Source organism: Rutidosis leptorrhynchoides, chromosome 10, assembly GCF_046630445.1.
Source record: "Rutidosis leptorrhynchoides isolate AG116_Rl617_1_P2 chromosome 10, CSIRO_AGI_Rlap_v1, whole genome shotgun sequence".
In the NCBI taxonomy this organism is placed as follows: domain Eukaryota; kingdom Viridiplantae; phylum Streptophyta; class Magnoliopsida; order Asterales; family Asteraceae; genus Rutidosis; species Rutidosis leptorrhynchoides.
In genome coordinates, this window is record NC_092342.1 from 250,850,184 (window position 1) to 250,874,337 (window position 24,154).

Genomic DNA, 24,154 nt, shown 5'->3' on the forward strand with positions numbered 1-24,154 from the left:
TTAGAACTTGAAGATAGAACTTGAGAGAGATCAATTAGATGAAGAAAATTGAAGAATGAAAGTGTTTGTAGGTGTTTTTGGTCGTTGGTGTATGGATTAGATATAAAGGATATGTAATTTTGTTTTCATGTAAATAAGTCATGAATGATTACTCATATTTTTGTAATTTTATGAGATATTTCATGCTAGTTGCCAAATGATGGTTTCCACATGTGTTAGGTGACTCACATGTGCTGCTAAGAGCTGATCATTAGAGTGTATATACCAATAGTACATACATCTAAAAGCTGTGTATTGTACGAGTACGAATACGGGTGCATACGAGTAGAATTGTTGATGAAACTGAACGAGGATGTAATTGTAAGCATTTTTGTTAAGTAGAAGTATTTTGATAAGTGTATTGAAGTCTTTCAAAAGTGTATAAATACATATTAAAACACTACATGTATATACATTTTAACTGAGTCGTTAAGTCATCGTTAGTCGTTACATGTAAGTGTTGTTTTGAAACCGTTAGGTTAACGATCTTGTTAAATGTTGTTAACCCAATGTTTATAATATCAAATGAGATTTTAAATTATTATATTATCATGATATTATCATGTATGAATATCTCTTAATATGAAATATATACATTAAATGTCTTTACAACGATAATCGTTACATATATGCCTCGTTTAAAAATCATTAAGTTAGTAGTCTTGTTTTTACATATGTAGTTCATTGTTAATATACTTAATGATATGTTTACTTATCATAGTATCATGTTAACTATATATATATCCATATATATGTCATCATATAGTTTTTACAAGTTTTAACGTTCGTGAATCACCGGTCAACTTGGGTGGTCAATTGTCTATATGAAACATATTTCAATTAATCAAGTCTTAACAAGTTTGATTGCTTAACATGTTGGAAACATTTAATCATGTAAATATCAATCTCAATTAATATATATAAACATGGAAAAGTTCGGGTCACTACAGTTGTTTATGTAGTTTCAGTTATACCCGATTGTCGTTTTGAGTTTGTGTTCACATTACAAACGGTCCCTCAACTTCCGTGATATTTACACAACGGTCCCTCAAGTTTACACTTTTTCTGGGGTCAAAAGTGTAAATATATAATTTTATTAAAATAAAATAATTCCACCCGAATTTATAACGGGCCTTATCTTCTCGCTCGGTGCGAGTTAAATTTTTTCGAGACCACCGTTCAACACGAAAAAATCTCACGAACCCAACGAAACTAACCATACGCAAAACGGACACTTCTCAAAAAACGCTAAATACCTCGGGCTATCTCCAATACATTTCTTTCTGTTCGCCATGAGTTAAATTTTTTCGACAGCACCGTTACACTCGAAAAAATTTATTGAACAAAACAAGACTAACTACGTTCGAAATGGATACTTTTTAAAAAATGCTTAACACAACGACATTTAAAACGGCGCTTAACATATGGGCCTTGTTCCCCTCTGTAAATACACAACGCTACGTTAAATATGAATACACAGACCGAAAGTCCCCGCCGCAACGTGCGGGCCAGTCCGGACTAGTTATATTAATATTCCATATAACTATATATAATTCATATTAACATTACTTGTATAAAAACTTACATACAACAAATTAAGTATTTTTAATATAATACTAAATATATAGATATTAATATAACTATATTAATCAATTTAAATACATATACAAATAAATATATATATACATATATCATATAATTTAAGATATAAAATAAAATATATGTTTTAAAAAGGAATCTAGTATAAACCTTATATAACTACAAAATATATAGAAATAATATATATGTTAATAAATGAAATTATGATATTTCTATTGTATGTTTTAATAGAAATACAAATGATATAGGTTCGTGAATCCGAGGCCAACCCTGCATTGTTCAATATAGTCATATGTATTTTTACTACAAAATACATTAGGTGAGTTTCATTTGCTCCCTTTTTAAATGCTTTTGCAATATATATTTTTAGGACTGAGAATACATGCGCTGCTTTTATAACTGTTTTACGAAATAGACACAAGTAATCGAAACTACATTATATGGTTGAATGATCGAAGCCGAATATGCCCCTTTTACTTGGTAACCTAAGAATTAGTAAACTAGTCTACTAATTGACGTGAATCCTAAAGATAGATCTATTGGGCCTAACGAACCCCATCCATTGGAGCGGATGCTTTAGTACTTAGATATTGTTTTATCATGTCCTATGGATTTCCCTGAATGATAGGGGATATTCTTATATGCATCTTGTTAATATCGGTTACCAGGTGTCCAATCCATATGAATGACTATTTTTTGTCTCTATGCATGGGACGTATATTTATGAGAAATGAAAATCTTGTGGTCTATTAAAATTATGGAAATGATTATTTATGTTAAATTAATGAACTCACCAACCTTTTGGTTGACACTTTAAAGCATGTTTATTCTCAGGTATGAAAAAAATCTTTCGCTGTGTGTTTGCTCATATTAGAGATATTACTTGGAGTCATTCATGACATATTTCAAAAGACGTTGCATTGAGTCGTCGAGTTCATCAAGATTATTATTAAGTCAATTATAGTTGGATATATTATGAAATGGTATGCATGCCGTCAACTTTCGAAACAAAGAAAGATTGTCTTTTAAAAACGAATGCAATGTTTGTAAAATGTATCATATAGAGGTCAAGTACCTCGCGATGAAATCAACTATTGTGAATCGTTTATAATGTATATGAACGGGTCTTTTCAACAATAATAATAATAATCATTATGAAAATAATAATAATTGTAACTAATACTTTTATTAGTAATAATAATAATAATAACTATAATACTAGTAATAATAACAATAACTAATAGTAACAATAATAATAACAATAAATAATAATAATAATAATAATAATTAGAAAGCTACCTTTATATTTTTTCCCAAAAAGAAATGCCTACAACCGGGCTAGAACCCAAGACCTCCCGAATAACTAAACACCCACTAAACCATCCAGTCACTCTTGTTTTTCTGTTTTAAATCACAACTTATATGTTTTTTTTAACCCTTTCCTGTCTGTTTCATGTTTTCTTCTTCTCCTCAATTTGAAAGTCAACCAGGAAATCAACCCAACTTCGATTTAAAGTTTGATTTAGCTTTGATCAATAAATAAAAAATACTTGTATTTGTAATTAATAGGCACGAATTAAAAAATAAAAACAGACAGCAGAAGCCGTCAAATGAAACTCAAGAACTCAAAATCGAATTCGAAATTTTAGGATGTTTTAGCTAACGAATTCTACATGAAACAGGTTGTAAATCACACCTAGAATCTTTCTCAATCCTTAATTGAACCAGAAACATCAACAAAAACTTCAAATTTTACAAAGAACAACTCAGTTGACTTTTTAAAATTAAACTTTGACTCAAAAATTCGTACTCGTTATTACGAATTGAGATTCGAAACTTTGCAGATAGTTTCAAATAGAGGTTTCAAACATAACTGCATTTAAGGTTTTTGAAATTAAATACGAAATCGCGGTTTTGGAAAAATGAGCAAGAACAGAGATATATGAGTGTTTTTATTTATTTATTTATTTTTTTCTATTTAATTCCTTAAATAAAAACTGTTTATGTAATTGGGAAATCGACTGGTTTTTATAAGCAAGGAAAATATGATCAATTGATAACACTAAGTGGGTGTCGATTGTATTCTCGATCAAGAACAGATAAAATAATAAAATAATGGAAAGCAGGTATATAAAAAATATAAAAGCAGATATCACGTTGATAAAAAAATATAAAAAAATAGCAGATCACTAATAAGATAAAAAAATCGACCTAAATTAGGTATTAGGTTCCTGTCTTATAATTTAATTAATATTAATAATAAATAGATATATTAATAATAATAATTCTAATAATAATAATTATATTAATAATAATAAAATTAATAATAATAATATCAAAATAATACTAATAATAATATAAATAATAATGATAATAATAATTATACATAATAATGTTAATAATATTAATAATATTAATGAAAATATTAATAAATTGTTTTATAATGGTAATAATAATATTGATATTAATAATAATGATATTTCTTTATATTAATATTAATGTTAAGTATTAATAATAATGATATTTATAATAATCTTAATAATTTTAGTAAAAGTGATATTACTAATAATAATAACAATAATATAAATTATGTTAATGATATTAATAATCATATTAATATTAATCATAATAATAATAAATGATGAATGTTAATAATAATAATTTTGATAATAATAATATTAATAATAATGACAATACTGACAATGATAATTGCAAACAATGATAATATTGTTAATTACTATAATAATATTATTATTTTTTTTGGAAAGGCAAGCAAAGATTTTATACATTAATCACAAATGTACAAGAAGATGAGGGATACCCTCAATACACGACGTATCAGTTTGCAAGTAGGCAAACTTATCTCGACTTTTTACATGGCATCAACAAATAAAAGACTAAACATGTAGACAAAACTATAATAATATTATTAATATAATAAATTAATACTAATGCATTATTATTTACGAATAATTGTTCGTGAATCGTCGGAATTTGTTGAAGTTAATTGAAATCATGTAAAGATTTTTGTTTAAATTTTGTCGGAAATTTCTGGGTTGTTATATTTTGATTGCATAATATTGCTATATACTACTGCTTACTACAACTACTAAATACCACTATCCTCTGTGACTGCTATAGGCAACGGGATACTACTGTCATTTGTTACCACTATATGTAACTACTGTATGCCACCATCATCTGTTACTGCTACTTGTAACCATTGCATGCCACTGTTATCTGCCATCGATTATATGATACTATTGTATAACACTACTGTATGACACTACTAGTATTACCCTGTTATGAACTGCCTTATACTACTGTTGTAGGTTACTATTGTGTGCCGCTATGAAATACTATGTGCCAACGTTTCTAATTAATCGAGCTGGGTGTTAACTCACATGTATCCGAACAAACTTTGAAATTTCTTGCACCATAAGATATTTTCTCAATCCATCCCCACTTATCCGACTTTAGGGACTTGTATCCTGATCCATCAGTTACCACCATCCACCCGATCCCGAGAACGAAGTGATTCCTTGCGCATTCGAAAAAGAATTCCCCTCGGTGCATGCACAAACCAAAGTAGATCCCTTGAAAGAGGAACTCTCCGTGGAATGGACGGAGCAACCACACCTTTACACTTACCATGCCCACCATGATGGGCCACACACGATGTACAAACTCTCAAAATAATGCTCAAATCTCACAACCTGGTATACTATTTACCTTCATCCTACACCATCCGTCTGAGATCTAACAACATAGTTGGACTTAGGTTCCTAACACTCTTATACATTAAGATGTTAGAAGGGCATTTAAATTTCCCCTAGGATGGGGTATTTTCCGTTGATGCTCATCTATACCCAATGACTTCAGAGTCGCCTCCCATCGCCCTATATCATTCCTTGTCCGACATGAGGACATTATTGGAGCTCTTTAAAGGAACCTGGAAGCATTGCATGAACCCGAGCATTTTGAAGACATGCACCGACACATTTAAACATCGATGCATACCCTACGGAACCTACGCACCTACACCGACAAGCCGTGGGATAAAGTATGCATATTTCCCATTGGGATAGCAAGGATGGAGCATCACTTAGATGGAGTTGAGTAGAAACTCGAAGTTGATCATGTTATCTTGAACTTGTGAAGTGATGATGGAATGGAAGTATGAATTAGTTTATTATAATGACGACTGGCTGACGTGATTATATTGCGATAATTCATACAGAAGTTTCGATGTTGTTACATGAGGAATATGAAGTGATCAAAGAGAATTTTGGAAGACACAGTGGTGTATTTATTAGGCAGACTGCTAGAAGTAGAGGAAGAATGGCCACATGGCCAAAGAGGTCAAAGGGGACTCACATGGATCTAGAGTATAGTGGAGACTACGTTTCTTCTCAACAATATTATTGTTTCAGAGTTGTTTACTACTAGAGCGGTTGATATCCTAGATCTAAGAACTTTAGCATTTTGATTAGTAAGCCCTTTAACACCCATGGACGTCAAAATATATTTTATGGAGCAAAGCAATGGAAAAATAACAAAGGTAGATGAATAATTTAAGGTAGTACCTTAGAATTTACAGGTGGGTCATTTGGAGATGACCTCATGTCAACAAAACTTGGAAGTTTTAAAGTAGTAATTGGAAAGGATTAGTTACCTACGCACAAGCAGATGTTATTTGAGAAGATTGATAGAATTTTTCACGGTGGTATAATAAGATTTGGTTGGAATGGACCTTAAGATTAACCTAACACCCATCAATTTGGGAAGCTTTGATGTAATAGTTGGAATGGAATTTAGGATTAACCTAATACTCATCCAGTTAGGAAGCTTTGATGTAATAGTTGGAATGGACTTTAGGATTAACCTAATACCCATCAAGATAGGAAGCTTTGATGTAATAGTTGGAATGGACTGACTTTCAAAGATGAAAGCAAAAGTTATTTGTAGTGAGAAGATTCTTCACATACCTCGTGAGAACGGTGTGCCAATGATAGTAAACGAAGAGAGGTGTAACTCAAAGCTAAATCTCATAAGCTGTTTGAAGGCTCAAAAGTTTATGAGAAAAGGACATTTTGCAATATTGGTGTGACGACCCGAAAATTTCCGACCAAATTTAAACTTAAATCTTATTATGATCTCAACACGATAAGCAAAGTCTGTAAAGTTGAATCTCAAATTTTTTGAACTGCTTCGTATATTCAATTGACCTTCGACCATTCTCGACGATTCACGAACCACTGATTGTAAATAGATACATAAATATTTAAACATATGAATATATATAATAACAATTTGAAATATAGTTTGAAATATTATATGTTGTTGTTATTAAAGCTAAGTATATAAAAAAAATATGATATTATGATAATTAATATTTAAAACATATCTATATATATAAATAAAGTATATTAAATATATATTTTGTGATTTTGAATTTATTTCGTAAACGATGGTAACGCTCAATTATTATTAAATGAATAGTAAATGAGTTAAGAAGGAACTTATGTGATTTTAAAATAAATGGTAATCCGAAAGTGAGTTATATAAATTTTAGGCTTACTAAAAATGTATTTAGGATCTAGTTATTAAATTTTAACACTTTTTATATTTCACCCATAAATGAGAGGGACAGTTGATGTAATTTTTATTTATTAAATTAATGACTGAATTTTATACCATAATGACCAAAATAAATAAATATAGTTAATCTACAAATTTGGGATTTTTCCGAAGACTTTTATCCGCTCCTGATTAACAACGGGGTACGAAGCCCAGTCCGTGATATAGTGTCGGCAGAGTAATACTTAATAACACCCGTGATTTGAGATTGAATTACTGTGTTTGATTCCTAAAATATCATATCTAAATATTATATTCTAATGATTGACAGCACACTAACACGTTTTAATTAGTAAACATTGTTATATTATAATTATTTAAGTATTGTGTTGTTGTGTATATATGTGATATAGCTATTCTTCAAGAGAATTCATCTCTTCACCACTCATATTATATATACTTAATATACATATGCATTTAGAGTAACATCTTTTCGAACCTGAGGCTATAACCACCATAACCATATCAAGGTTTCTCTCCTTTGAACTGTCGCCTTCACTGCCGAATCTTCAACCACCATCACCATCTTCACAACACCACTTCTCATCTTCAAACCCATTTAGAACGCCACCTTTTTCTACAATCACCACCACACCGAACCATCATTGCCGCCACCATGACTGTCACCTCAATCTCTCCCTCTCTCATCTTCCATCGTGAACCACTTCATCATTTTCATGACATCTCTACAATCACTTATAAACAAACCATCATGAACCCACCATCAAATGCCATCTCCATTACACTCTCTACATATTCTTCTTGTACTACCATCATATGACATCACCTTAACATCACCCACAACCACCATTATGATGCTACTAAACTTCTGTTTCTTCTTATTTTTTTTAAACCAACGGAACTACCAACCACTAGTGCATCTTCATACAATTGGTTTTCAGATTCAATCTGGTATTACGATTGAACCATATCCATCTACCTGTTTTTTTTCTCTAGCTATATAATCCTGATTCAAACAGCTTGATACAACGACAACCTTTTGTTCTTTTGTTCAGTTCCAGACCCCAATTAACCCAGCTGCAACTATCTTGCTCATCATTATCGTTGCATATTCGTTGTTATTGCTTTCTCCTGCTGGTTCACCGTTATCGACCCACTTAAATTATGCTACTATTCGATCAAAGTTCCTGTTTTACAGCTACTGCTACAACTTGTTTACGTTCATGTTGTATTGATCAGACCTGCAACAACCTTCGTTTTCCAACTTATAACAAATTGCTTGCACATTCCTAAATATGTTGCTACAGTAACGAAAGCCAAATAATACGCATTTCGCGTAATTTTTCCTAAACGAATACATGATCCGTGTAATCAACGATAATGATACAGTTGTTATTGCTACGCTACTGCTTTTGTTTCTGCAACCTCTTCGAACAATTGTTGCTGTGTCCTTCTGTTTCTGTTTAACGAGAAGGATGATGATGGTACAATGATGATAAGCGATCGATGATGATGATGGACGTTAGGATTTGATTATGATGGTGGAAGACATAATCATGAAAGTTATGATTATGATGATATTATATTCTGATACTTTTCGCGTTTTAAAAAGAAAGAAGAAGAAGAAAAAACCAATTACCTTTTTTATTTAATGAGTTTGGGCTTTGGTTTTTAAAATAATTGGGCTTGTGTAATTCGCTGTTGAGCCGAGGCATATTGGGCCTAGTACATGCTATTATAGTTGGGCCGAGATCATCATAGGGTTGTTGTCCGATGTAAGAGGATGGAGGAGGAAACCGGTGTTTATGGGTTAAATAAATTTAGGTGTCTTTTTAAATCAGAAAAACATGGTGGAGCAGATGGTTTAGTGTGGTGTCGTGGTAGCGGGAGGTCGCGGGTTCGAATCTCGTTTGGGGCATCCTTTTTATAAAAGCTTTTTATAAGGGTATACTCTTTTATTTTAAATTTATTATTATTATTATTATTATTATTATTATTATTATTATTATTATTATTATTATTATTTTTATTATTATTATTATTATCATTATTATTATGTTACTATTAGGTATTAGTATCATTATTATTAAATATTATGACTATTATGATTATTATTATTATTATCATGATTGTTATTATTATTATAATCATAATTATTATGATTATTATTACTAATATAAGTATTATACTGGAAACTTCATTTATTATTATTATTATTATTATAGTTACAAATAAGATTTTTAGTATTATTAATGCTATTACTAATATTAATATTATCATTCAGAGTATAATTTTTATCATTTTACTACTAGTATAAGTAATATTATCATTAATATTAGCATTATTATCATATGTATAGTTATCATTTTCATGAATATCATTAAGTATCATTATCATTAATATTAGTATAGTAGGAGTACCCTTTAACATTAATTTTAGTATATTAATTATGATCATTAAAATTTCTATTAAAATGATAATTATTATTAAACTTACCATTACTATTGAAAATACTATTTTTGCTAAAACTATTATTTTTACTTTTCATTATTAATAAAATTACCATTTTTATTAATATTACTATTATCAGTATTATTATTATCCTTAAACTAATATTACTATAATTGATAATTTTACAAAACAAAAGATATATATATATATATATATATATATATATATATATATATATATATATATATATATATATATATATATATATATATTTACTATATAAAGTATACTAATACGATATAAAATTTCGCTTTAACTAATAACATTAATTAAATATCAAATAAGTATCCTAATGTAAAGCAAGTATTAATAAAATTATATATATAAGAATATTAATCTTAATACATAAAATAATATGTAAACACTTGTTTGATTACGATTATAAGTTTTAATATATATACAAATGATATAGGTTCGTGAATCCGAGGCCAACCCTGCTTTGTTCAGTTGTTCAATGTCGTCATATGTATTTTTACTACAAAATATAGTATAGTGAGTTTCATTACTCCCTTTTTAAAGGCTTTTACAATATATATTTTTGGGACTGAGAATACATTCGCTTTTATAACTGTTTTACGAAATAGACACAAGTAATCGAAACTACATTATATGGTTGAATGATCGAAGCCGAATATGCCCCTTTTTGCTTGGTAGCCTAAGAATTAGGGAACATCACTAATTTTGAGAATTAGTGCACGCCTAATTGACGCGAATCCTAAAGATAGATCTATTGGGCCTAACGAACCCCATCCAAAGTACCGGATACTTTAGTACTTCGAATTCGTTTTTATCATGTCCGATGGATTTCCCGGAATGATAGGGGATATTCTTATATGCATCTTGTTAATATCGGTTACCAGGTGTTCAATCCATATGAATGATTTTTGTCTCTATGCATGGAACGTATATTTATGAGAAATGAAAATCTTGTGGTCTATTAAAATGATGAAAATGAATGATTATGATAAACTAATAAACTCACCAACCTTTTGGTTGACACTTGAAAGCATGTTTATTCTCAGGTATGAAAGAAATCTTCCGCTGTGCATTTGCTCATATTAGAGATATTACTTGGAGTCATTCATGACATATTTCAAAAGACATTGCATTAGAGTCGTCGAGTTCATCAAGATTATTACTAAGTCAATTATAGTTGGATATATTATAAAATGGTATACATGCCGTCAACTGTGGATGTAATGAAAGTTTGTCTTTTAAAAACGAATGCAATGTTTGTATAATGTATCATATAGAGGTCAAGTACCTCGCAATGTAACCAAATGTAATGTATTCGTCTAGATGGATTAGGACGGGTCATTATAGGTGGTATCAAAGCGGTGGTCTTAGCGAACCAGGTCTTGCATTAGTGTGTCTAACTGATAGTTGTTTAGATGCATTAGTGGGTCTGGACTTCGACCGTGTCTGCATGTCAAAAGTTTTGCTTATCATTTAGTGTCAAAAATTATTTTCTTATCATCTTTAAAGTCTAGACACATCTTACTGCATCTATTGCATAGACAGTGTATAGATAAATTCATATCTTAGCGTATCTGTTATTGTTACCTTTGCCTGACAGCTTCCGTAGATTCCTCCGTAGCTTATGGGATTTTAGTATTATATATGCATATGTAAATTATGTATTGCAGGGTACTAATATATATCCTATAATCTATTTCTTATCGAAAATCCTTCATCTGATCGTACGAGATGAATCCCTCAACCAGTTCGATTTCCTCGAAACCCGACAGATATTCCGACATGGATGTTCACCTAAGCTCCGGAAGCAGCGTCACCAGAATGAATCAACCAATCATCCATCCCCAATTCATCTGATGGGTTCGTAGTCTCCTCAATCATTGGAGACAAGAAGAAGGTGATCCTTTCCATCCACCACATTGTCCTCTTGGTGAAGAACCAGAAGCACTCACCGACGAACCTGTTCGAAACACCATTTTCTCTCTCATTTCCAGAGTATCTCGTCACGATTATATACTACATCAAATTTTAGATTTCATTTATCCGCTCGTCCGAACCGCCAATCACACCGGTGTAATAGAAGAAGTCAACGAGTTTCGCGCTCAAGTAAACAATTGGGAGAATATGGTGCAAAATTTACCAGCTTCAGCAACATCACCGGCGCCAACAGTACCATCAGTAACAGCACCAGTACCATCAACAATCCATGCCTCAACATTTCATTCTGTATCTCGAGCATAATCATCAATCTAGAATCGTTCTACATCATTTATCTTCGTTCGACATGGCGATTATGTAATCTCTAATGTTTTAGAGATTATATATTCTTGTTCTAATGGTAAATCAAATGAGTTTAATATCATATTGACTCATTAAATCCATGATTACATCTGAAGAAAATATTTATGTATATATATATTTTTTCATAAAGATTGTAATTAAATATTCTTTCGTACAAACTGTTAATGGTGAAAATATTTTAACGGGTAGGTAATACCCGAGGAATATTTGGATTTCACATTAATAAGTACACTGTACATTCTTTCAAATCTAATTCAACAGTCATTTACTATCCTATTTACAACCACCGATATACGTATCCGTTCACCGCAGAATAACCCTTTTCATTCAATTTCATATTTGGATTTTGATCTATCAGAATCCAACAAGTGGCATAATGAAGAAAATATTGGACAAAAATAAAATTTGTTAGAAACAAACAAATTAACCATGAGAAAATTTTGTTAAGAATCCACGCTAACAAAATCCTAGCTAACTGTTCCTAGCTAACTGTTAATTCCTTATTACATTTTATTATCGCAGTTTATTTATCGCAATTTATATTCTCGCAATTTTATTTATCGTCATTTAATTTCTGTTATTTATTTTACGCACTTTATTTATCGTCATTTAAATACTGTTATTTACGCATTTTAAATATCGGGACACGTATACAATGTTTTGACATATCATATCGACGCATCTATATATATTATTTGGAATAACTATAGACACTCTATATGCAGTAATGATCGAGTTAGCTATACAGGGTTGAGGTTGATTCTATAATAATATATATAATTTGAGTTGTGATCGAGTTTGAGACATGTATACAATGGGTCACTATACATATTAATTAATTCGAATATTATATATTAAACTATATATGAATTATTGAATTACTAATTGTGGACTGCTAACTGTGGACTGCCAACATTGGACAATTAAAATGAAATAAAATATTAATTATAACATATGAAACTAAACATTTCTTCAAGTTTGCCACTTGATTTCATCTTAAACCTCATTTGTATTTTGATGATTACAATCTGCGTTCAAACCTTTCACGAATCTTGAAAACACCTCAATCGAGAGGATGAACCAACCGCACTTCATCTACGAAAGAAGAGATTGATGCATACAGTTATGCACCTGAAAACACTCGGAACCTGAGTAAACGTTTAACACGTGACTGTACTAGCTCCTTTGGCATTGTTATTACCGAAAATAACATTGCAATTCTTTTTCAAAATTAGCCAATTTTGTCACAGCTCCAACAAATCAATTTCGACTTTTCATTCGAATAAACTCTACTATAACTTTGATATATAAGTTTGCCTTTCGTCATGATTACCAGAGAACCGTTTATATTCCACCACATTAGCAGTAAACTTACTAGCAACTTCATTGATCTTTGACTTTATGAAAAGTTATTATATTCATTAAAACCCTATCACCTACTCATCTGCATCTTGTAACGATAGTTGTCATACCAAATACCGAGAAGCATTAATCATTAATTCTTGAAATTCGCAGTGTTCCTACGTCAATAGTTATACATCTATATATAACGTATATCTTCTGGACTGATGAATTTCAATTCAGAATCTCTGAATTCCTGAAAAGCACTCTAGCTTACGAATCAGATCTCTGAATTCTAAAAAAAGCCGATGAAGCAGCGAAAACTGAAGACTGCCTTAACAGTCAAAAGCTTGATGATAAAGAATGGAGTGTTGAAAAAGCTCAAAAGTTTTGATTCTGAAAAACGAATTGAGCAAACCATGAAGGAAGCTATGGACAAATCACAAAGTCTAAACCTGCCTTCAAAGAATCCTGATGATTCTGATTCTGATGAAATCTTTAGCGAATACCTTGCTCCTTAATTGCTCTAAATCATCGTGAATGAATTTCTTCATCACATTTTGATTGTAGAACTATAAGATATTATCGTATCTTTCATTATAAATATCCTCAATATTTCTGAAGATATCTTCATAAATATTTTCGTCCGATATTAATTATCTCTTTGCGCTATCTGTGTTATATCATAAAAGGAAACTGTTTTAGTTTCTATATTCTGTAAACCTTCGAAATTAAAATATGAGTGTTATTGAAGTAGTGTTGGGAACTGAAGCATGAGTTAGTATAATATAATGACACTTGATCAACGTGATTATATTAAAGTAAGTCATGCTGAGTTTCTAATGGAATATGATGATTCACGGACCATAACATCATCATGTGCCATGTTACACGACTCTTTCATTCTACAAAATCTCTAAGTGTAATCCGGAAATATTTCCTTGATATTTCTGTTCTTCCGTAATTCCAACAGTTGCTAATAAATTGTGCTATTACATTTTCTTTCTGATTAAGAGATTTCCTTAAATTCTTTGAATTTCGGAAAGCAACCATGACTACGTCAAAAGTTAAGACGAATCTTTATTTACCTCATTTCACTCTTTTGTGATAGCTTCATTCGTACTCTTCAAATAATCGAATTGTTTATTCATATTACTCAACGTTGATAAAACTCTAGTTATCAACTCATATTCGTCATGAAAACATTTTTATTGTTAACCATAACAACTCTACTCAAATTTCGGGACGAAATTTCTTTAACGGGTAGGTACTGTGATGACCCGAAAATTTCCGACCAAATTTAAACTTAAATCTTATTATGATCTCAACACGATAAGCAAAGTCTGTAAAGTTGAATCTCAAAATTTTTGAACTGCTTCGTATATTCAATTGACCTTCGACCATTCTCGACGATTCACGAACCACTGATTGTAAATAGATACATAAATATTTAAACATATGAATATATATAATAACAATTTGAAATATAATTTGAAATATTATATGTTGTTGTTATTAAATATAAGTATATAAAAAATATATATATGATATTATAATAATTAATATTTAAAACATATCTATATATATAAATAAAGTATATTAAATATAATTTTTGTGATTTCGAATTTATTTCGTAAACGATGGTAACGCTCAATTGTTATTAAATGAATAGTAAATTAGTTAAGAAGGAACTTATGTGATTTTAAAATAAATGGTAATCCGAAAGTGAGTTATATAAATTTTAGGCTTACTAAAAATGTATTTAGGATCTAGTTATTAAATTTTAACACTTTTTATATTTCACCCATAAATGAGAGGCACAGTTGATGTAATTTTTATTTATTAAATTAATGACTGAATTTTATACCATAATGATCAAAATAAATAAATATAGTTAATCTATAAATTTGGGATTTTTCCGAAGACTTTTATCCGCCCCTGATTTACAACGGGGTACGAAACTCAGTCTGTGATATAGTGTCGGCAGAGTAATACTTAATAACACCCGTGATTTGAGATTGAATTACTGTGTTTGATTCCTAAAATATCATATCTAAATATTATATTCTAATGATTGACAGCACACTAACACGTTTTAATTAGTAAACATTGTTATATTATAATTATTTAAGTACTGTGTTGTTGTATATATATGTGATATAGCTATTCTTCAAGAGAATTCATCTCTTCACCACTCATATTATATATACTTAATATACATATGCATTTAGAGTAACATCTTTCCGAACCTGAGGCTATAACCACCATAACCATATCAAGGTTTCTCTCCTTTGAACCGTCGCCTTCACTGCCGAATCTTCAACCACCATCACCATCTTCACAACACCACTTCTCATCTTCAAACCCATTTAGAATGCCACCTTTTTCTACAATCACCACCACAACGAACCATCACTGCCGCCACCATGACTGTCACCTCAATCTCTCCCTCTCTCATCTTCCATCGTGAACCACTTCATCATTTTCACGACATCTCTACAATCACTTATAAACAAACCATCATGAACCCACCATAAAACGCCATCTCCATCACACTCTCTACATATTCTTCTTGTACTACCATCATACGACATCACCTTAACATAACCCACAACCACCATTATGATGCTACTAAACTTTTGTTTCTTCTTATTATTTTTTTAAACCAACGGAACCACCAACCACTAGTGCATCTTCATACAATTGGTTTTCAGATTCAATCTGGTATTACGATTGAACCATATCCATCTACCTGTTTATTTTTCTCGCTATATAATCCTGATTCAAACAGCTTGATACAACGACAGCCTTTTGTTCTTCTGTTCAGTTTCGGACCCCAATTAACCCAGCTGCAACTATCTTGCTCATCATTATCGTTGCATATTGGTTGTTATTGCTTTCTCCTGCAGGTTCACCGTTATCGACCCACTTAAATTATGCTACTATTCGATCAAAGTTCATGTTTTACAGCTACTGCTACAACTTGTTTACGTTCATGTTGTGTTGATCAGACCTGCAACAACCTTCGTTTTCCAACTTATAACAAATTGCTTGCACGTTTCTAAATCTGTTGCTACAGTAACGAAAGCCAAATAATACGCGTTTCGCGTAATTTTTCCTAAACGAATACACGATCCGCGTAATCAACGATAATGATACAGCTGTTATTGCTACGCTACTGCTTTTGTTTCTACAACCTCTTCGAACAATTGTTGATCTGTCCTTCTGTTTCTGTTTAACGAGAAGGATGATGATGGTACAATGATGATAAACGATCGATGATGATGATGGACGTTAGGATTTGATTATGATGGTGGAAGACATAATCATCGGTAAATAAATCCCATGTCTCGCCTTGCATTGGCTTTAACTCTGTTCGCTCATTAATTATTTCCATCTCACCAGACATTTCTGCTAGTTAGTCCGCTAAAACTTGCCCTTTTATAGCGTTGCGCGGAAGATATGAAATTTCATAAGCACCTAACTCCATTGCCCACATCGCGAGCCTACCAGATATTTCTGGTTTTGTTAAAACTTGCTTGATTGGCATGTTAGTTGGTACATGAATTGGATGCCCTTGAAAATATCTCCGCAACCTTCACGACGTTAATATAAGCGCGTACACAAAATTTTCAATGGGGGCATAGTTTATTTCACTACCCGCAAGAGCTTTGCTAACAAAATACACCGCTTTTGTATCTTGTCTCTTTTCGCAACTAAAACTAAGCCAAAGGCTTCATTTGCCACTGATATATAGAGGTAAAGAATTTCGTCCTTAATTGGTGCCATTAATGTAGGCAAAGTTTTCAACAATTTCTTCATTTCCTGAAACGTGGTTTCAGCCTCACTTGTCCATACAAAGCTTTTTTGCTTTAAACAACCCTTCAAAGTCTTGAAAAATGGCAACTGCCTTTCTGCGGCCTTGGACAAAAATCTTGTTAATGCAGCTAATTTGCCCGTCAAACTTTGCACTTTTTTAAATGTCTTCGGCGCAGTCATATTCTCAATAGCCGCAATCTTCTTCGGGTTAGCTTGAATGACCTGTTCAGTAACAAAATAGCCCAAAAACTTTCCTTCTGTCTCGCCAAACTACATTTCAATGGATTAAGCTTCATATTTATCCTGCACAATGTATCAAATGTCTCCCGCATATCCTCCATAATGCGCGCTTGCGTCGTACTTTTAGTTACTAAATCATCCACATAAGCCTCAAGGTTGCGCCCAATTTGGGTTTCAAACGCAGTGTCAATTAACCGCAGGTATGTTGCACCCCCTCGCAGCATCTAAAAAGCATTTGAACGGAAAGGCATGTAACGGTTCTACTTTCAAATCAATTTCTGGAAGCGGGTAATTATCTTTAGGACATGCTTTATTGAGATCCTTGAAATCAATACACATCCTCCATGAGCCATCAGGCTTCTTTACTAAAACCGGGTTCGCGACCCATGATTGGTATTTAACTTCGCGCAAAATTTCTGCTGCTACCAGCTTTGTTACCTCCTCGCATAACCATTTAGTGCGATCTGGGGCTATACCCCTGCGCTTCTGGACTACATGCTTTAAGGAAGGATTGACATTTAGCTTTTGTACCGCTATATGATGCGGAACCCCAGTCATATCCTTCTCACACCAAGCAAAAACGTCCATGTATTCCATGAGTAATTGCACAATCAGCGCTTTTGTATCCGCACTAATATTGAGGCCGATTTTAATTTTTTGATTGGGATACGCAAGATTAACTACTACCATGATTTCCTCAGCATCAACGCATTCTTTAACTGCAGTTTTTATGTTAACAGCTGCACAAATAAGGATGATACTCGCCATGCTGAGGATGGAACAACGCATTCTTTAACTGCACTTTACGCGTTGTAAATTTAATCATGCCATGAATGGTAGATGGAACAACTCCGAATTTTCCTAACGCTGATCTGCCTAATAACATATTATAGCGGGAAGAAGTTCGCATAACATAGAAGTCTAATTGTGCTTGACGCATCAAATTAGCATCATTTTCATCAATGAACTCAATATTTAAAGATAACTGCCCTATAGGCGATGAAGATTCTCCCGCAAAGCCAGTTAGCGAGGCTGCGGTGGGTTTTAAATTCGCCTTAATGCTCTCCGGCAACCGAACAAAACATTGCTCATAAACAATATCGACACTACTGCCATTATCAACATGGACCTTCATAATTGTAATTCCAGTCTGCGAAATTTTTCATGATATTACTTTCGGCATTTCAGAAAAATCTTCACTTTGCATTTCGGGGAAACCTATTGGCGCGAGCTGCCATTTCTGAAGCATTTTTGCAGATTTTCGCTTTCTTCCCCTCTTTTGAACATTTGCTTGCATTGTAACAACAGCATCACAAACGTTCCCAGTTTTGGTCGTCATTTCAACGAATAACCAAATTGTCGCAAATTTCAAACACGTTTACCTGTGAATCATCAAAACAATACACACTTAAAATTAAATGATCAATTTTATTGTTCGATAGCACAAAACAAAAAAATGTCACATTCAATTTTGAACGAGTCCCACAGATGGCGCAAATGATCAATCCTATATTAATATTACTTAATTGAGTGCAATGAGATTAAAGTGGTGGAATGGGATGTTGATGATTGTTTTGGGCCCTGATGATCGTCTTTCACTTTAAAAATCAAGTGATCAACCACCCCGACCCGGTCTTGATTATTGATTAGCATAATTCACCTTAACACAATGTAAAAATTCCTTGGGCAAAGTCACAAGTGAAAATTATAAAGGCTAGAGCAAATAACAGAGAATCAACAACCTATAAATGAGAGGCCAAACTCCCTATTTATATTTTTAGAATATTCGCGGTGTGCGGATTAACTATTATCCGCATTGACTTAGCGAAAAGAATCCGCAATCTTTATTAATGCGCAATCTGATCCGCGAACTTCAACTTTCAGCGGATCTTCTAAATCCTTTAAGTATACTTCGCGTAATTTCTGTTTTCAACCTTTAACACTTAAAATATACATATACAATGCCATGTATATGATCACATAGTTTTTATAAACTTACCACAAATTGTTCACATTTCATAATTTAACCATAAAACTTCTCATTCATTATAAATCGCCCACACAATTTTTACTATCTAATAACTATTCGCTATTATTATTATTATTATTATTATTATTATTATTATTATTATTATTATTAAATCAACCACATAATTTTTCACGTTATTACTATTCAACTCTTTTTCATATTATAAATTAACTACGTAACTCATTTTTTAATAACTATTATATTGTTATTATATATATATATATATATATATATATATATATATATATATATATATATATATATAATAGTTTTTTCTATTTTATTAAATAGCTTGTACCAATTGTTGATGTATGCCTTACTTTATTGATTGAGCATTTGAATCTTTTCTCTCGACAAGACGAAAAGTAAAACAAAAATGATGAATAATTACTTTCACGCTTATTACAAATCAATCACATAACTATTTTTGATCTTTCCTCGACAAAACGAAAAATAAAAAAAATGATAAATAATTACTTTCTCAATAATTAGTTATGTAATTAATGTTAATCAAGGGTGAAGAACCGGCGCAAAGCCAGGTCGCCCAACTAGTTAGGAAAAAGGTCGTCAATTGGCATATGTGACTTACAAATCCACAACTTGCAATTTCTTGATCTTGGCATTGAGTGCTAGGATACTCTCTCGGCATCCTAGCTATTCTTCTCTTGTATGTATAGTTTGTGCTAGTTCTTGTTTTGCTTGTGTTGTTGCTGCATTGTAGCTTTAGGTGTACTATATTTTAATCTATAATATATTGATGCTTTTTAAAAATAAAAAAAAAAGGATGACCGTACAACTCGAATTGTTACAATAATACGTAAATAGTTTACCGTTTCGTAGACATGTCGTCATGATAGTGGTAGCGGTGGGCGTCGAAGTACCAATCAAAAATAGCTTTAACAGTGGCAGATCGAGAAAAAATATCAAGCCCACCTAAACTGACACACAGTGTCAAACGACCACAATCGAGAAAAGATTCACCAACTATGTTGAGAATTTTTTTTTCCCGAAAATGAGTAATGAAAATACTCCAACTACTAACATACTGTAGTTCATTTATGCCCCAAAGGAAACCCAAGATACTCGATAAGCTCCTTACCAGGATACAATTAATTTGATGATCCATAGCTTTAACGTTTGAAAAAGATACTTCATGCCTATGCATAAACGACTTAGGTACATTCAATCGCAGACCTCAAATATTGGTAAACACATCAAATATATGTAGGAATTAGGATATTATCAATATCCTGTTGGCCCCATTTAGAGACCACGATAACATCATTCGCAAAAATAAATCAAAAATCTTATAATTATTACTACAAATGCCGACTCCTTCAATCATCTTTAAATTGACTGCTTGTAATAATAAGTGTAGACCTTCCATTATAACAAGGATGAGAAAGGAATTAAAAGGATCTCATTGTCGGAGCCCTCTTTAAATAACAAACTTGCCGGATCTCTCTTTCGATAACAAACTCCTCTGTAGGTGAATGTTGTAGCATCCACCACACACATACGGATCCAAGTGCGCCATATGGTTCCAACCTAACTTCCCGAGCATAAAATTTAAAAAGGTCCAGCTTACTTAGCCGTACGTACGCCTTCTCAAAATTAACCTTACAAATCATAAGCTATCTTTGAATTCTTTTGTACCAGCTCATAACTTTACTCAATATAATAGGAGCATTCAAAATTTGCCAGCCATCCATGGAAGTTAAGACTTATGATATTATCCATAACTCTCGTAATCTTGACTAGTCATCGAGTAGGGCATGATTGCAGTAGCGAATGTTCGCATACAAGTTTTGTCTTGATCATAAACGCAGATTCCTACATCTTTAGTGCAACTCCAAGTTTCAGTTAAGGTAGACTAGATTTTTTGCAATAATCTTACAAAGGAACCAAGCTAGGAAACATGTAAAAATCCTTAATAAAATAACGAATTAGTGACCTTGGGGATTAAAGTGATGAAGGCCGACTCTTCGGAACCAGATGCAGTCTTATAACTCTTCGAGACAGTTACATAGGTTTAACTACTCAATTTCTTATTCGAGGATGTTCTGAATTCATTTCAAAAAAGTACAGTACTTCTAATCTTAGAGTGTGTTTGGAAGAAACTAGCTGGAGTTGGAGCTTATAGCTAGAACTGGAGCTGGTAGCTGGAGCTTATCCTCTACTTTTTTTTCAAGAAGCTATTTCTGAAAGCTTCTTTTTCTAGAGCTTCTTTTTTGCATAAGCTCTAATTTTGGTTGCATTCATAACAGAGCATATGACTTATAGCTTATAGCTCCTACAAGCGCTCTCATAAAGGTCGCCAAACACCCCCTAGGAGAGAAAATCGAAATGCAAAACTAGTCTCATATAATGGTTGGTGTACATGGTAACATGAACAATCAATAGCAATAACAATTGCAATATCATTTCTGTTGGTTCCCATTATTTCAAATCCACAAATTACATATGCACAAACTCTCTCTTTTCTCTCTTTTCTCTTGGTCACCACTTAACCATTCAGTAGTTCCTTAATCCTAGTCTTCTGAGTCGAAGTTAACCTCGTCGGAAACTTAACATTAAACTTGATCCTGAGGTTCCCTTTCTTTGCGGGATCTTTCGAAATCGGCATCCCTTCTTTAGGGACTACCTCCTCATAATCTGGATGTATCACATTATTAATTGGGATTGTTAGGTTCCTTCCATCAAGCGTTGTCAAATGGACCGTGTAACCAGTTAGCGCTTCAGCCAAAGTGATCCGTCTTGTGACAACAAGATCATTGCCATCACGAGTAAACGTGCTATGAGGTTTCTCGTCGATAACGAATACGAGATCAGCTGGAATCATGTTTGGCTGCTCGTTTCCTTTCTCCGGGAACGTGATTTTCGTTCCCTTTTTCCATCCCGGCTTTACGTTGATGTTCAGAATCTCTTCCACTGTCATTGACTTCCTACAATCCAAAAACACAATAACACTTTTTTGTTATTGTTTCGGTCTAAAAACGCAATAATCAAATAATATCTAAAATTCGCAATCCAATTTACCAAACTTAAGTTAATGTAAAAAGATAAAAAAAAAAATGAACTTACCCACTGATGTCAACAATGTCTCTTGAAATTTTCATTTTTTTGGTAGTCCCTTTATAAAGTTCTTCAAGGGTACACGGTAGACTCCTCTCAATCGGGGCAGCTTTTCGGGTACCCGACCCAAATCCACCGCCACTACCAAATCCTCCACCTCCACCGCCACCGCCACCGCCGAAGGAGCTGAAAATATTATCAAATCCACCACCGCCGCCCATATTATCACCAAACATATTACTCGAAAACCGTGTTCCTCTCACACCACCACCACCACCACCATCTCCACCCCTGAATCCGAAAAACTCGGCGAATATATCATCCGCACTTCTCGGATTAAATGTGAACGGTGTACCTCCTCCGGTGGAAAAGTAGGTGGCGCCGCCAGGACCACCGGCAGCATCCGGTGGTGGCACTCCACCTTTCAATCCTTCTTCACCATATTGATCATATACTGCTCTCTTTTGTGGATCACTTAGAACCTATAAATTTGATTTTAAACACACAAATAACGTTATCAATTGATCTACAAAAAGCTCGATTTAATTCTATTTAAATAATTGAAATAATTAATTAAAAATTAATAGAAAAAGGTAGAGATACATACATCGTAAGCTTCTGAAATTTGTTTGAATTTAGCTTCAGCATCCTTTTTGTTATTGGGATTCTTATCAGGATGCCACTTCATAGCAAGCTTTCTGTAAGCTTTTTTCAAAGCATCGTCGTTAGCGTTTTTATCAACTTTTAAAATCTTGTAATAATCAACTCCCATGGTTTATCGTTTTTCTTATCATACGATTTGTAAATTGTAAATTTGTAAATTGTAAATGATTAATAATTAATTTGATGAATTCTTCAGTGTATAGAATTGCAGTACTGAGAGAGGGATTTAAATGTGAGGTATTGATAAATGGAATGTGTAGAATTTGTTGTATGATTGAAAGCGGTTAAGGTCGTGAAAGATGCAGAAACTTCCGGAACTGGCTAGAAATTGGTAAAAGTATGTGAACTGTAAAACTGTTTTATGTATAATCAGTTATTGGCAGGTAATCCTCCCCTATTATTTTTTGATTCATTCTACTATTCTAGGAGTGTGTCTCATTTAATTTCAAATTGTTATAAAAGTGATGGATGTTAATTTTATTATTATTATAAACATTGTATAGTAGTTTTTTTTAGTATATATATGTGTGTTATGAACACATAAGGTGCACACCAAAAACATATATAAAACACCTACTTCTCTCATATTCCCTCTATATACTTATTAGTAGTCTACAGTCAAGAACCAGACCACTAAAAGAAATTATAAGCCTACAAAATTATAACACGTTATCAGCACGAAGTGCTCCGTATAATCAAGGTTTATCTAAGCAAACACATGTCACTAATCAAGGTAAGAAATTATCTAACTTTTATTAACTTCACTAACATTTATATTTATGTTATTTAAGTTATATATGGTCGGTTATACCGCCTGAATTATATTTCTGTAATCTAACTTTTATTAACTTCACTAACATTTATATTTATGTTAAGTTATATATGATCGGTTATACCACCTGAATTATATTTTCTGTAATCTAACTCTTATTAACTTCACTAACATTTATATTTATGTTA

At 32.3% G+C, this 24,154-nt stretch overlaps 1 protein-coding gene across 1 annotated transcript; it reads right to left on the reverse strand.

Moving 5' to 3' along the window:
- Positions 1 to 21,938: 21,938 nt before the first annotated feature.
- Positions 21,939 to 23,396, reverse strand: LOC139872069 (uncharacterized). The gene is made up of 3 exons (XM_071859871.1): positions 23,139 to 23,396; positions 22,541 to 23,013; positions 21,939 to 22,401 (listed from the first exon to the last, which is right to left on the reverse strand). Exons 1-3 carry the CDS (start codon positions 23,301 to 23,303, stop codon positions 21,963 to 21,965), a joined length of 1,077 nt encoding a protein of 358 aa, XP_071715972.1. The 5' UTR covers positions 23,304 to 23,396; the 3' UTR covers positions 21,939 to 21,962.
- Between the last annotated feature and the right edge of the window lie 758 nt (positions 23,397 to 24,154).

Coding starts and splice junctions, on each gene's coding strand:
- LOC139872069 (XM_071859871.1), bottom strand. CDS start 23,303: ATGGGAGTTGATTATTACAAGATTTTAAAAGTTGATAAAAACGCTAAC. Junction 23,014..23,138: donor AAATTTCAGAAGCTTACGAT/GTATGTATCTCT, acceptor TCAAATTTATAG/GTTCTAAGTGATCCACAAAA. Junction 22,402..22,540: donor GACATTGTTGACATCAGTGG/GTAAGTTCATTT, acceptor TTTGGATTGTAG/GAAGTCAATGACAGTGGAAG.